This window comes from Mizuhopecten yessoensis, unplaced genomic scaffold (assembly GCF_002113885.1).
Source record: "Mizuhopecten yessoensis strain PY_sf001 unplaced genomic scaffold, ASM211388v2 scaffold11105, whole genome shotgun sequence".
Classification (NCBI taxonomy): domain Eukaryota; kingdom Metazoa; phylum Mollusca; class Bivalvia; order Pectinida; family Pectinidae; genus Mizuhopecten; species Mizuhopecten yessoensis.
Window position 1 is genome coordinate 908528 of NW_018408882.1, and position 13684 is coordinate 922211.

Here is a 13684-nt window from a genome sequence, read left to right on the forward strand (position 1 = left end):
CGCGACCACCCCCCGACCACCCCGCGACCACTCCCCGACCACCCCGCGACCACCCGTACTTGTCATCATCATTTCTGGTTGATGGCAGACAGTGATGGTATTAGTGCCATTGTGATAGGTTTAACAAAGTTAAAGCATGATACACATATCCAAAATCTGGAGAAAACTACTGATATATGATACTTCATTTAATGACTTTTTTTATTCTAATGCAACATGTTTTTAAAGATCGATATTCATGAAAATATGTAAGGTTAGTATATCCTATAATCATACAAAATTTAGCAAGTGCACTCAAATTAAAGAGCATCATCAGATTTTAAGAGTTCAGCATTGGTAATTTGTAGAGGTGTATAACGATTCATCGATGCATGAATGAAATGTTTCATATCTTGAATGCCGATGCATTGTGGCAATCGCTGATAGTATCGTGATATTTTTAAATGCAGATGCATTGTGGCATTCGCTGATAGTATCATGATATTTTTAAATGCCGATGCATTGTGGCAATCGCTGATAGTATCGTGATATTTTAAAATGCAGATGCATTGTGGCATTCGCTGATAGTATCATGATATTTTTAAATGCCGATGCATTGTGGCATTCGCTGATAGTATTGTGATATTTTTAAATGCCGATGCATCGTGGCATTCGCTGATAGTATCGTCATATTGTGATATTTGTAAATGCTGATGCATCGTGGCATTCGCTGATAGCATTGTGATATTTGTAAATGCTGATGCATCGTGGCATTCGCTGCTAGTATTGTGATATTTTTAAATGCCGATGCATCGTGGCATTCGCTGATAGTATCGTCATATTTTTAAATGCCGATGCATTGTTGCATTCGCTGATAGTATCGTCATATTTTTAAATGCTGATGCATTGTGGCATTCGCTGATAGTATCGTGATATTAGTAAATGCCGATGCATCGTGGCATTCGCTGATAGTATCATGATATTTTTAAATGCCGATGAATCGTGGCATTCGCTGATAGCATTGTGATATTTCTAAATGCCGATGCATTGTGGCATTCGCTGATAGTATTGTGATATTTTTAAATGCCGATGCATCGTGGCATTCGCTGATAGTATTGTGATATTTTTAAATGCCGATGCATTGTGGCATTCGCTGATAGTATCGGGATATTTTTAAAAAGTTATGTAGGGGTTACTGCCCTTTAAGAGTGGTTATTAACCAATCGTGCAAAATTGGTAACAGTATGCATTACTGCTTTATCTATCAACGAGCAGAAAGAAAGTTTCAAAAATAAAATGTTATACAATTAATGAGATTGATGGATCACTTAAAATACAAATAATTCAGCATGGAATACAAACACCTTTGGATTTCATATCAGGTTTGTTTGAAATCAAGGAAAACTATGGTAACAGGTTTGTACAAAAAGTTGTGACAAGTATCGCGATACGTATCGTATCGTGACCCATGTATTTTGACCCATGTATCGTTTTATCACAACCCTTGCAATTAATATCGCTAGTTAATTAGTGCAACCAGATGACAATACATCTGTATATATGCAAAAGAAAATAGTATACAGACACTCCAATTAAAGCAATCATAATTAAGTGCAAGATTTAAATCACGAACAAGCCATTTGGACTGATCTGTCTCGCCTATGCCCCCCTTTGACCATCACTGCACATATCGGTGATTTTTTTTTAATGTAGACAACATTTGAAATGAAACTAATTTAAACGCAAAAACTTAATGTTGATGGAGATGCTGACAAAGTCAATGGAACATGAAAGGTAGGCTGCATCCTGCATTTGATACATGGGTTGAGATGTACTACCTAATATGTATCTATGGTGCAAGTTTGGTTGGTCTAGCACTTATACATTCAGTGAAACTAAGTAAAACGCAAAAACTTGATGTTGACGCCACTGCCGTTGACGGAAAAGCAACACCTTAGTGTCGCTTCTGCTACTTCGTGGCAACGAGACAAAAATGCAACAACAAAATTACCGCTAAAATATGTACTTTTACAGCATATTATATCAATAACCTACACTGTTTTACTGTTAATTCTGACAAGGCCACCAACACCCGTTTCATCCTTTCCAGGTCCATCTTTTTGATCATATATGCCATCATCTCCTTCTAATGGACCGATCTCAGAGTCTCGTAATTTTGCCCCGCTCTTTCTCTCAGCTTTCATCAGAAGAGCTTGTATATCAGTTGAGTTTGTGACCGCCGAAGCCTTATTGCCTTCAACGTCGACTAAGTTAGGATCGGCTCCAGCCTTCAACAGTAGTTTTAATATGTCCATCTGTAAATAGAGCAAAACATGTACAGTACAACCTCACTGGACACATTATTCATACATCCTCCATACTCTAGCATTTACGCTCACATTCGCTCTCTGTACCCCTGGACTATGTCATAACAAAATTGAAGGCTCAGTGTGCACCATCTTGTGGATGAGACAGAAGACTTGTTTGATCCTTTGATGTACACCAAAGGAATCTGTCGGCAGCATGCCAGTAAATTTGACCGGTGTTGCTCCTCTGTAAGTTTCAAAGGACAGGTATCAGCCTTGCGATTGATCAGGGTTTTTTCCTGAGACCAAACAAATAGCTAGCCACATGCCTTCAAATTTGCTATGAAATATATTACAGAGGTGTAGAGCGTAAGTGAGTGTAACCCCTGGAGTATCGAGGATGATTCCAGTGGTGTAGAGAGTGTAAGTGAGTGTTACCCCTGGAGTATCAAGGATGATTCCAGTGGTGTAGAGAGTGTAAGTGAGTGTAACCCCTGGAGTATCGAGGATGGTTCCAGTGGTGTAGAGAGTGTAAGGTAGGGTAATCCCTGGAGTATCGAGGATGATTCCAATGGTGTAGAGAGTGTAAGTTAGTGTAACCCCTGGAGTATCGAGGATGCTTAGCTTGTTATACAACTGTACATGTAGCAAATACATTTCAGAGTGTATCATAATTAGGTTGTGATATATACCCTAAATCGGGATATACATGCACCTCATAGGGTAGGTAATAAAATGTTCAACTGTTATTGGTTTTTGCAACTGGTTCGAGGTGTACACCAATTGACCATGAACAAACGGCTAACTTTTAACAACCCTTATACATATGTGTCTTATATCAATGTTATAAAGACTCAAAGTTACGATTCTTATAGCCGTTCTCACCTGGTTATACCGAGCAGCAACGTGAAGTGAAGTCCAGCCCATATTTTCTTGTGCGTCAACATTAACGTACTTCTTCAACAACAGACGGACAACCTTCTTGAATCCATTAGCGCAGGCAATGTGTAGCTGTAAGTCAGAATCTTTGTCATATTAGACAGTATGTCTGTATACACAGGTCTTACCTGGGAATTTTTCGCTGCAGTTTAATTTTTGCAATTTTCGCCTTCTGGAATGAGGGTCAATATATAATAACAATGAACAGCTGTCTACAACATAATTTACATAGTAAATAATTATAACAGGTGAAATAAACATTGGCCGATAGTGGATTTCACAGGCGAAGAGCAAAAGTTTGACTTGGGGGGAAATATAAGGTAGTTTTAATCAGAAATTGGATCATTATGTTGAATAAGACGAGATGTCAGAAAACTTCAGTTTCATTTTACAGGAACATGTGTCTGAAGTTAGCTTGACTGACCAGGGTGATTCCGAGGTCTGATGGTGCGTTGAGGACACTGCCCGTGGTCAGTAGAAGCTGGACATCAGAAAACATCTGTCTGGGTGTATTCAGTTGTAGCTCTTTCTTCTGGTCAGCGGTGATTCCTGTCCCAACACAATCATACGCTAGTCATAATATTCCTGTCCCAACACAATCATACGCTAGTCATAATATTCCTGTCCCAACACAATCATACGCTAGTCATAATATTCCTGTCCCAACACAATCATACGCTAGTCATAATATTCCTGTCCCAACACAATCATACGCTAGTCATAATATTCCTGTCCCAACACAATCATACGCTAGTCATAATATTCCTGTCCCAACACAATCATACGCTAGTCATAATATTCCTGTCCCAACACAATCATACGCTAGTCATAATATTCCTGTCCCAACACAATCATACGCTAGTCATAATATTCCTGTCCCAACACAATCATACGCTAGTCATAATATTCCTGTCCCAACACAATCATACGCTAGTCATAATATTCCTGTCCCAACACAATCATACGCTAGTCATAATATTCCTGTCCCAACACAATCATACGCTAGTCATAATATTCCTGTCCCAACACAATCATACGCTAGTCATAATATTCCTGTCCCAACACAATCATACGCTAGTCATAATATTCCTGTCCCAACACAATCATACGCTAGTCATAATATTCCTGTCCCAACACAATCATACGCTAGTCATAATATTCCTGTCCCAACACAATCATACGCTAGTCATAATATTCCTGTCCCAACACAATCATACGCTAGTCATAATATTCCTGTCCCAACACAATCATACGCTAGTCATAATATTCCTGTCCCAACACAATCATACGCTAGTCATAATATTCCTGTCCCAACACAATCATACGCTAGTCATAATATTCCTGTCCCAACACAATCATACGCTAGTCATAATATTCCTGTCCCAACACAATCATACGCTAGTCATAATATTCCTGTCCCAACACAATCATACGCTAGTCATAATATTCCTGTCCCAACACAATCATACGCTAGTCATAATATTCCTGTCCCAACACAATCATACGCTAGTCATAATATTCCTGTCCCAACACAATCATACGCTAGTCATAATATTCCGTGCCCCGTCCACAATCATACGCTAGTCATAATATTTAGTGCCCCGTCCACAATCATATGCTAGTCATAATATTTAGTGCCCCGTCCACAATAATAGCCCCAAAAATACATTTTTCAAAATATGTCAACTTTCTGCAATAATACATTTTTTTTTAATCATATATCAACTTTCCACAATAGTAGTGCCCCCCCCCCCCCCCCCCCCCCCCCCCCCCCCTCCCCAATACATGTTTCAAAATATGTGACAAAGTTAAAAGTAACAACTAAAATCAAGAAAATTCAGAAAGGGTCATTCCTTATAATCAATTTAAAAAGACTAATATATTGTTTCCCTAACTTGGGGGTAACATAGACAAATCTCAACCCAATAGGTAAGATTCTTAATTGTCTAGCACGAAGTTTTAATTGCTGAACATTTTTTTTTATATCATTTCACATTTTAAGTCATATGGTTATAATTATACCTTCTTTTTAATCAACAGTACACTGAATTTATACAACAAACAAGTAGGTACCTATTTTCTCCATATGTTTAAGTACAACCTGCTGGGTCTCTGACCCGTCGGGTGCCAGGTCCGAAGGGAAAAACCCGTCCACATCTAATGCTGTAGGGTCAGCTCCATTCTAATAAGAAAAATATAGGTTTTATTTCAATAACAACAAAAAGTAGTGTAAACAGCTACATATAACAGTTGACCTTGTCCTATATTCAAGGTCATGGGTCAAATATGTCAGAAACTTCTAATGACTTCTTCTGAAGAACCACAACGCCTAGAGTCTCTGGTGAAGGCTCTTGCTGAATGATTATATATCAGAATCACAAATATTTGTTAATTTCCCAGCAGTACATTATCAATTTATACTACGTATATATATCTCTTAAAGTTTAGAGTTGTCAAACTAGACGAATTTTAGTAACCAGTTATACTCCAAAAATCTTCCAACCTTCATCAAAGCAAAAGACGGACAGACGGAGGGACAGACGGAGGGACAGACAGACTGAGGGACAGACAACCTGATTGCTACAGTGCATCGCATCTTCCATGCGGGACTCTTATAATAACTAAGAGCATTCACTAAAATGAAGCCATCATCATTATAAACTGCAATGATTATTTCTTAAAAGCTAACTATATGCAGAAATGTTATTTTAATAGTTCATTTAATTATCATTCAAGCCTGATCAATATGAAAATAGCTCTTGCAAGTCTTTACATCATGCTCAAATTAAGATCGATCTAAGAAAATCGTGTCTTTTATTTTAACCAACATCTGGTAATTTAGTCTGATATCAAAATACTGTGTTCAGTCCCTCACAAGATTTTAATAAACCTACAACGGACTAAATGTATTGGGCAATAAGTACAGGGCCGCCAACACATATCTCACACAAAATAGAGGGTAGGATTATTACTGGAAAAATGGAATAACATTTGTTGGCATTTCTTCTGAAATCTGAGATCGCGACATTTGTAATTTGGCCCTAACTGACCACCATATAAGACTAACGTTGAGGATTAGTTGTGCCATCTCTGGGAGTTCACACGAGCATGCCTGATGAAGGGGAGACCATCCATCATCATCCAGGGCGTTTGCGTCGGCACCGTGTGCCAAAAGTAACTCTGCTGTCGTCAAGTTGTCCTCACTGACACTCTGCAACACAACATTTGGGCATGATACTTGTGTTAATTCATAAATCTACCATATACTAGAGCTCAAACACTTACAGACTGATAAATAAATCTTATGATTTGATACTCTTTGCTTGACAAAGGAAACAAATGTTTTCGAAAGCTCGCAAAATAAGTTTTCAAACATTTTTAAAAACTTAAAATTAGATTTTCTTTCCCCAGCAGCTTTTGGAGGGATGCCAGGGTTGTGATGACATTAAATCTAAGGACTTGTTTTGATGTTTGATGTTACAATATTCCATATCTCATATACTGCCTATAAAATATTCAAGTAGAACATATGCTAAACATGAAAATAACTACTAAATTAACCATTTTTTCATATTTTTAAAATATACCTATATCAGGTATAACGATTGAGTTAACAATTTAACACCTTTGTTTTTCCGTTACCTTATGTAGTAGTGAAGTGTTGTTTCCAGTACTGTAATTCACATCACTCCCCTTATTAATGAGTCTTAGAACTGAAATAAACAAGAGGTCCCAGAGGGATATTGAATTGGTGCCCACCATCACAAGATCTTCATTATTTCTATGTAAGTTTGATCTTTTCTCTTCGTATCTCTTATCTGTTGGATTGATGCTACATGTATATCAGGAAATGTTCGCCCTTCATCGGTAAAACCCATTTTCATACTGTCTTGATTTCCCCCTTCATCGGTAAAACCCATTTTCATACTGTCTTGATTTCCCCCTTCATCGGTAAAACCCATTTTCATACTGTCTTGATTTCCCCCTTCATCGGTAAAACCCATTTTCATACTGTCTTGATTTCCCCCTTCATCGGTAAAACCCATTTTCATACTGTCTTGATTTCCCCCTTCATCGGTAAAACCCATTTTCATACTGTCTTGATTTCCCCCTTCATCGGTAAAACCCATTTTCATACTGTCTTTATTTCGCCCTTCGCCGGTAAAACCCATTTTCATAATGTCTTGATTTCCCCCTTCGCCGGTAAAACCCATTTTCATACTGTCTTGATTTTGCCCTTCGCTGGTAAAACCTATTTTCATACTGTCTTGATTTCGCCCTTCGCCGGTAAAACCCATTTTCATACTGTCTTGATTTCGCCCTTCATCGGTAAAACACATTTTCATACTATCTTGATTTCGCCCTTCACCGGTAAAACCCATTTTCATACTGTCTTGATTTCGCCCTTCGCCGGTAAAACCCATTTTCATACTGTCTTGATTTCGCCCTTCGCCGGTAAAACCCATTTTCATACTGTCTTGATTTCGCCCTTCGCCGGTAAAACCCATTTTCATACTGTCTTGATTTCGCCCTTCGCCGGTAAAACCCATTTTCATACTGTCTTGATTTCGCCCTTCGCCGGTAAAACCCATTTTCATACTGTCTTGATTTCGCCCTTCGCCGGTAAAACCCATTTTCATACTGTCTTGATTTCGCCCTTCGCCGGTAAAACCCATTTTCATACTGTCTTGATTTCGCCCTTCGCCGGTAAAACCCATTTTCATACTGTCTTGATTTCGCCCTTCGCCGGTAAAACCCATTTTCATACTGTCTTGATTTCGCCCTTCGCCGGTAAAACCCATTTTCATACTGTCTTGATTTCGCCCTTCGCCGGTAAAACCCATTTTCATACTGTCTTGATTTCGCCCTTCGCCGGTAAAACCCATTTTCATACTGTCTTGATTTCGCCCTTCGCCGGTAAAACCCATTTTCATACTGTCTTGATTTCGCCCTTCGCCGGTAAAACCCATTTTCATACTGTCTTGATTTCGCCCTTCGCCGGTAAAACCCATTTTCATACTGTCTTGATTTCGCCCTTCGCCGGTAAAACCCATTTTCATACTGTCTTGATTTCGCCCTTCGCCGGTAAAACCCATTTTCATACTGTCTTGATTTCGCCCTTCGCCGGTAAAACCCATTTTCATACTGTCTTGATTTCGCCCTTCGCCGGTAAAACCCATTTTCATACTGTCTTGATTTCGCCCTTCGCCGGTAAAACCCATTTTCATACTGTCTTGATTTCGCCCTTCGCCGGTAAAACCCATTTTCATACTGTCTTGATTTCGCCCTTCGCCGGTAAAACCCATTTTCATACTGTCTTGATTTCGCCCTTCGCCGGTAAAACCCATTTTCATACTGTCTTGATTTCGCCCTTCGCCGGTAAAACCCATTTTCATACTGTCTTGATTTCGCCCTTCGCCGGTAAAACCCATTTTCATACTGTCTTGATTTCGCCCTTCGCCGGTAAAACCCATTTTCATACTGTCTTGATTTCGCCCTTCGCCGGTAAAACCCATTTTCATACTGTCTTGATTTCGCCCTTCGCCGGTAAAACCCATTTTCATACTGTCTTGATTTCGCCCTTCGCCGGTAAAACCCATTTTCATACTGTCTTGATTTCGCCCTTCGCCGGTAAAACCCATTTTCATACTGTCTTGATTTCGCCCTTCGCCGGTAAAACCCATTTTCATACTGTCTTGATTTCGCCCTTCGCCGGTAAAACCCATTTTCATACTGTCTTGATTTCGCCCTTCGCCGGTAAAACCCATTTTCATACTGTCTTGATTTCGCCCTTCGCCGGTAAAACCCATTTTCATACTGTCTTGATTTCGCCCTTCGCCGGTAAAACCCATTTTCATACTGTCTTCACACATTTAATTACTATCTATGTTGTTTATCATTGTCCACAATAATGATAAATCATTATGTAGGGCAAAAAGAGCGAAAATATAACTGCAGCAAACATTTCCTGGTATACATGTATAGTCTTGTCAACAGTAAATGCATCTTGTAACTTCTTTATCAACAGTTTATACAGCTAGGTATGACAGAGCGCTTTCAAAGTTGTGCCATCTTTTGACCTATTTACTGACACAATAATATGTAATAAACAGAACAAGGCAGATTTCAGTTTTCTGGCAGCATTCTACACTACAGCTATTGTCAGCCAAACTTATTGTAGGCCAGTTTAGACGAACAGGGCCATGCTAGTTGCAGATTTGTAGTTTTAACATAAAATATATCAAATCTGTTTTTCTCTCTATTTTAGGAAAAATACTTTAACATAAAATTGTTTTGTTTTTATGTATTAAATGTCGTAAAATTGTGAAATAAAATTAACATTTATTTTTATTTTATTTTTATCAATAGTTATGGTTAGAAACATTCTCGCTCACAGTCACACTTTTTGGACCCCATTTGTAGCAAATAAATGTCTAGAATACCGTTGAAGTGCTACATTTAATATTGCAGCAATATATTACCATAATTGGAACTGTGATATACATTCTTTTCATATAAGTGTTTCCCCCTATGTAGCATTAATAGCTTTTAAATATTTCTTCTTTAAGTTATATTAAATGGAGAGTAAACTAAGGGATACAAATATAAAGATAAGAAACAAATGTCATATCTATTATTCAATGCACAAATCTAAAACATCTTGTATTTTTTTTAGAATACATAAAACAATGATCATGATATTGCTGAAAATTCATACAAAAGGAACAATTATTTCTTTCTTTGGCTTTAAAATTCATCAAACGTTTGGTAAATAAAAGTACCTATTTAAACATAATATTAAAACTCCCCCCCCCCCCCCCCCCCCCCCNTAAATTTAATGGGTATTATTGAGCGTGTCCGTCTTGAACGTTTGTTGAAAATGAAACATATCAGCTTAAAAAAAATTGGGGAGAACCCTGAACATCTTGTATCATTTCTAACAGATTATTACCTTCCCTGTCATCAAAGTTTTGAACAGCATCCTGCAGCAGGAGATTGTCTCCGAACTTGACACAGGTCTTTTTCTTGTTTGGTTTTCTTTGTCGTTTGATACTCCCTTTATTGTTCTCTCTCTCTGATTTGATGAAGGTGAGATATTTCTTGACTTGTGCCTGTCGCAACTGGTGGTTGAGCTTCTGTCGTTCCGGGGTTGACAGCTTGCTGAGCATTGCTTCACTAAGCTCCGACATTGTTATTGAAATTTACCTAACACAATGCCTGTGGATATAAAAATGTTGTCATTGAAAATATGTTAAATATCTATTAAACCATCAAGTAGGGATTTAATCAATTAAAATTGTCCTGCAACAGAAAAAAATAGTTTTTTTTTTTTAGTATTCACTTTCGCTGAATGAAAACTAAACTAATTCAAGATGTAAAGTTGGCAATCGTGTTTGATTGACTGTTGCATCAATTTGATTGGAGCTCCAAGTAGACGATGTGCTCTACACTCTAATTCAAAAATAATAATAGTTATAATAATATACAGCATTTGATACATGTATGGCGCCCTATTTAGCTAGAATAAGCCACTCTAAAGCGCTTCACAGTACATAGATATACAATTTATACAATCCATACAATTAGCATATATACATTGATCATTAAAAGTTTTGAGGAATTCGCAGGAGCTGCCTTATCAGGCGCTAACTACTAGTCCTATGCCACCTGGCTAATATCTCCCAATGTGTGTATGTTCTGTTGGTAGTGGGACTGTGCTTCCAACGATATCATTTACAGTGCCACCTCACTTGAATGCTACAGCACAGATACTACAACATCCACCCCAGACCATTTTATACTCCACCTGGGTTGTTGGAGTTGTGTGGGCAGGAGAAAAACACTTTCTCTGAATATCACATGCTTATGACGACTTTGGGGATCGCACCCAGGCCGCCTGCTTGGAAGGCAGGAGTGTTAACCACTTGACCAATCCGCCCAAAATAGCAATTTCAAATAATAAATAATAATAGGTTCTTATATACAGCTTTATCACAACCTAGTTCGTATGTCGTCTCAAAGTGGTTCACAAATTATTATCCGTGGTTATAAGGCCTTTGCAACCAGCCAATATCTTTCTCAACTCTCTTTTGGGAGCTTAGACAGCCGTTGCCGTGACTCAAACTCGCAACCCTTCTGTCACGGCATCGTACCCCTAGACTACCGTGCCTCCAAATCACAATTTTCGATAACAACCTCACATTTCATATTTTACCCCACATTCCACTACCAAAACAATCACCATAGTGATCATGATCATCACTATATTTTGATTGATATTCTTTTTACTGAATGCATTGGTGACTGATATTCACTATACTGAATACATTGGTGACTGATAGTCACTATACTGAATACATTGGTGACTGATATTTACTATACTGAATACATTGGTGACTGATATTCACTATAATGAATACATTGGTGACTGATATTTACTATACTGAATACATTGGTGACTGATATTTACTATACTGAATGCGTTGGTGACTGATATTTACTATACTGAATACATTGGTGACTGATATTCACTATACTGAATACATTGGTGACTGATATTCACTATAATGAATGCGTTGGTGACTGATATTCACTATACTGAATGCGTTGGTGACATATCAGCCCTAGCTGCTGGAACCGTACCTTCCTGGCCCGATTTTTTTTTTTTTTTTTTTTTTTTTCGGACCATATAGAAAAAAAAAAAAACGGTCAGGTCTACAAGGTACGGTTCCAGCAGCTACACCAGCTTAGAATCATCCCAAACAATATCATTGATGCAGGAGAATCTAGAGACATGTCATTACCATGTTAATTAAGTGATGCAAAATGATACATTCATCACAGTGCCTTCTGCATTTTGAATATTTTGTTTATATTTCTCCTCTTTTGGGATAAACTAAACAATAAATAAATATCAGGTGTGCTGTACATTGTACCTTAAAGGTAAATAGTATACTTTAGCAAATTCTATGAAACTGGAAAACAACATATTATAATCACATTAATTATATTAATGATCATTTACACTTGAAGCCACATGTGAAAATACAGGTTAAAATGAATATATAAATGCCTGTATATAATTATTTTACCTAATTCCCAAAAATGGTATATCCTAATCCGAGCTTCCTTCCAACAGAAGGGGTCATACTACAGGTAGTGCACAGTTAGGGTCAAGTTTAAACAAAGACCAGGTGATCACTGAATTTGACTGGACTCCACACACTTTGCTAACATTGACAATAGAGGGATTAATCCCCTATTGTTTAGGGAAGTGCACGTGATATCAGTTGTGTTTAGGCAACACCCTCAGGCGAACAGCTATTGAAATTGCTGGCTATAGCCGAAGCCATGGACAACCTTGGTTCAACTCTATAATGTGGAATTCACATGTGAAATGGAGGAAAAAGTTTGGGAACATGTATATCTTCTCTATTGAAAGGTGTACTCTAACGTATCCCCCCAGTAGGAAAAGATTCCCAACCTGATCACCTTATGAGCTGGTAACAATTCTTTACGAGTAAACTCCACAGGTACAATCTTGTTAAATGATTCGAGCTTAAGCAGGTTTTACAAAATTTCATACTTTGTGGCGCAGCAGCGAGATACTGAGGCAAGTCGGTGCTGAGACTAACTACTGTACCCGGTAGTAAAGATGTTTATACACATTTCAACCCGTTTCAAAGTAATGGAAGTAATCAAATCACACGTATAACAGTGTTCGTCGACTGTTAAACTGTTCCAATACTTACCTAGATCATTTGCACCCACTTTCACGAATGAAAACGCACGGTTTTCGCAGATTGGATTGAAAATTACGAATGGGTACCCGTGAATTTCTAATAATAAACAAACCTTTCGGAATACTAAAGTTTACTTTTGTACATAACAGCTATCAGAAAAGTCTCGAAGTGTTCCGAAAAGTACGTGTGCAATGACCCGCGAATTTACAGTTGTAAAAAAATCACGCATTATATGCGTCAGTCTATTGTGAAACCTTTACACTGTCACTTCCTGGCTAGTAATCCGACATACAAGGTCACGTATATCCTTAAAATGTCTAAACCTAATCTTATATACCTGACGGTAACTTACCTGTCTACAGATTTCCTTCAAACGGCCGCGTACTATTTATAACATCAATACTTGTACATAACCCATTACCATACAATTACCTATAACACGGAATTAGATTACAATGCGGTCACGACAAAAGGTGTGCCGTCATTTTTGTTGGTCACGAGCACGACGTGGGTAGATGTGTTTTCTTTAAAGGCAGACTTTCCGCGATTTTTTTAAAAGTTTATGATATTCCCGGATACAGCTGAAAAGAACGAAACCCACACTTCTCGGTATGGTTTCAGCAGAGACGTACCTATATATGTAATATACGTCTCTGGTTTCAGTAGGCCTCTTTTTTGAACTCCTGTGTAAACATTGGGATTGTTTTGTTAGTCATT

The 13684-nt window shown here is 38.1% G+C and overlaps 1 protein-coding gene across 14 annotated transcripts in view; it reads right to left on the bottom strand.

Annotated features, from left to right (window-relative positions):
• LOC110465917 (unconventional myosin-XVI-like) overlaps positions 1–13415 on the bottom strand; it is a 167427-nt gene extending 154012 nt beyond the window's left edge. For 10 of the 14 annotated variants that reach the window (XM_021522084.1, XM_021522095.1, XM_021522090.1 and 7 more), the window contains exons 1-8: positions 12977–13103; positions 10177–10442; positions 6867–6937; positions 6292–6435; positions 5298–5406; positions 3649–3773; positions 3171–3296; positions 2035–2294 (exon numbers count right to left, since the gene is read on the bottom strand). In XM_021522084.1, coding sequence (XP_021377759.1) covers positions 2035–2294; positions 3171–3296; positions 3649–3773; positions 5298–5406; positions 6292–6435; positions 6867–6937; positions 10177–10414 — 1073 coding nt within the window. In that variant the 5' untranslated portion in view covers positions 10415–10442; positions 12977–13103. Of the gene's footprint in view, positions 1–2034; positions 2295–3170; positions 3297–3648; positions 3774–5297; positions 5407–6291; positions 6436–6866; positions 6938–10176; positions 10443–12976; positions 13105–13319 lie in introns of those variants that run through there. The other 4 variants (XM_021522088.1, XM_021522089.1, XM_021522082.1 and 1 more) reach the window with 3 other exon arrangements.
• Positions 13416–13684: the final 269 nt, after the last annotated feature.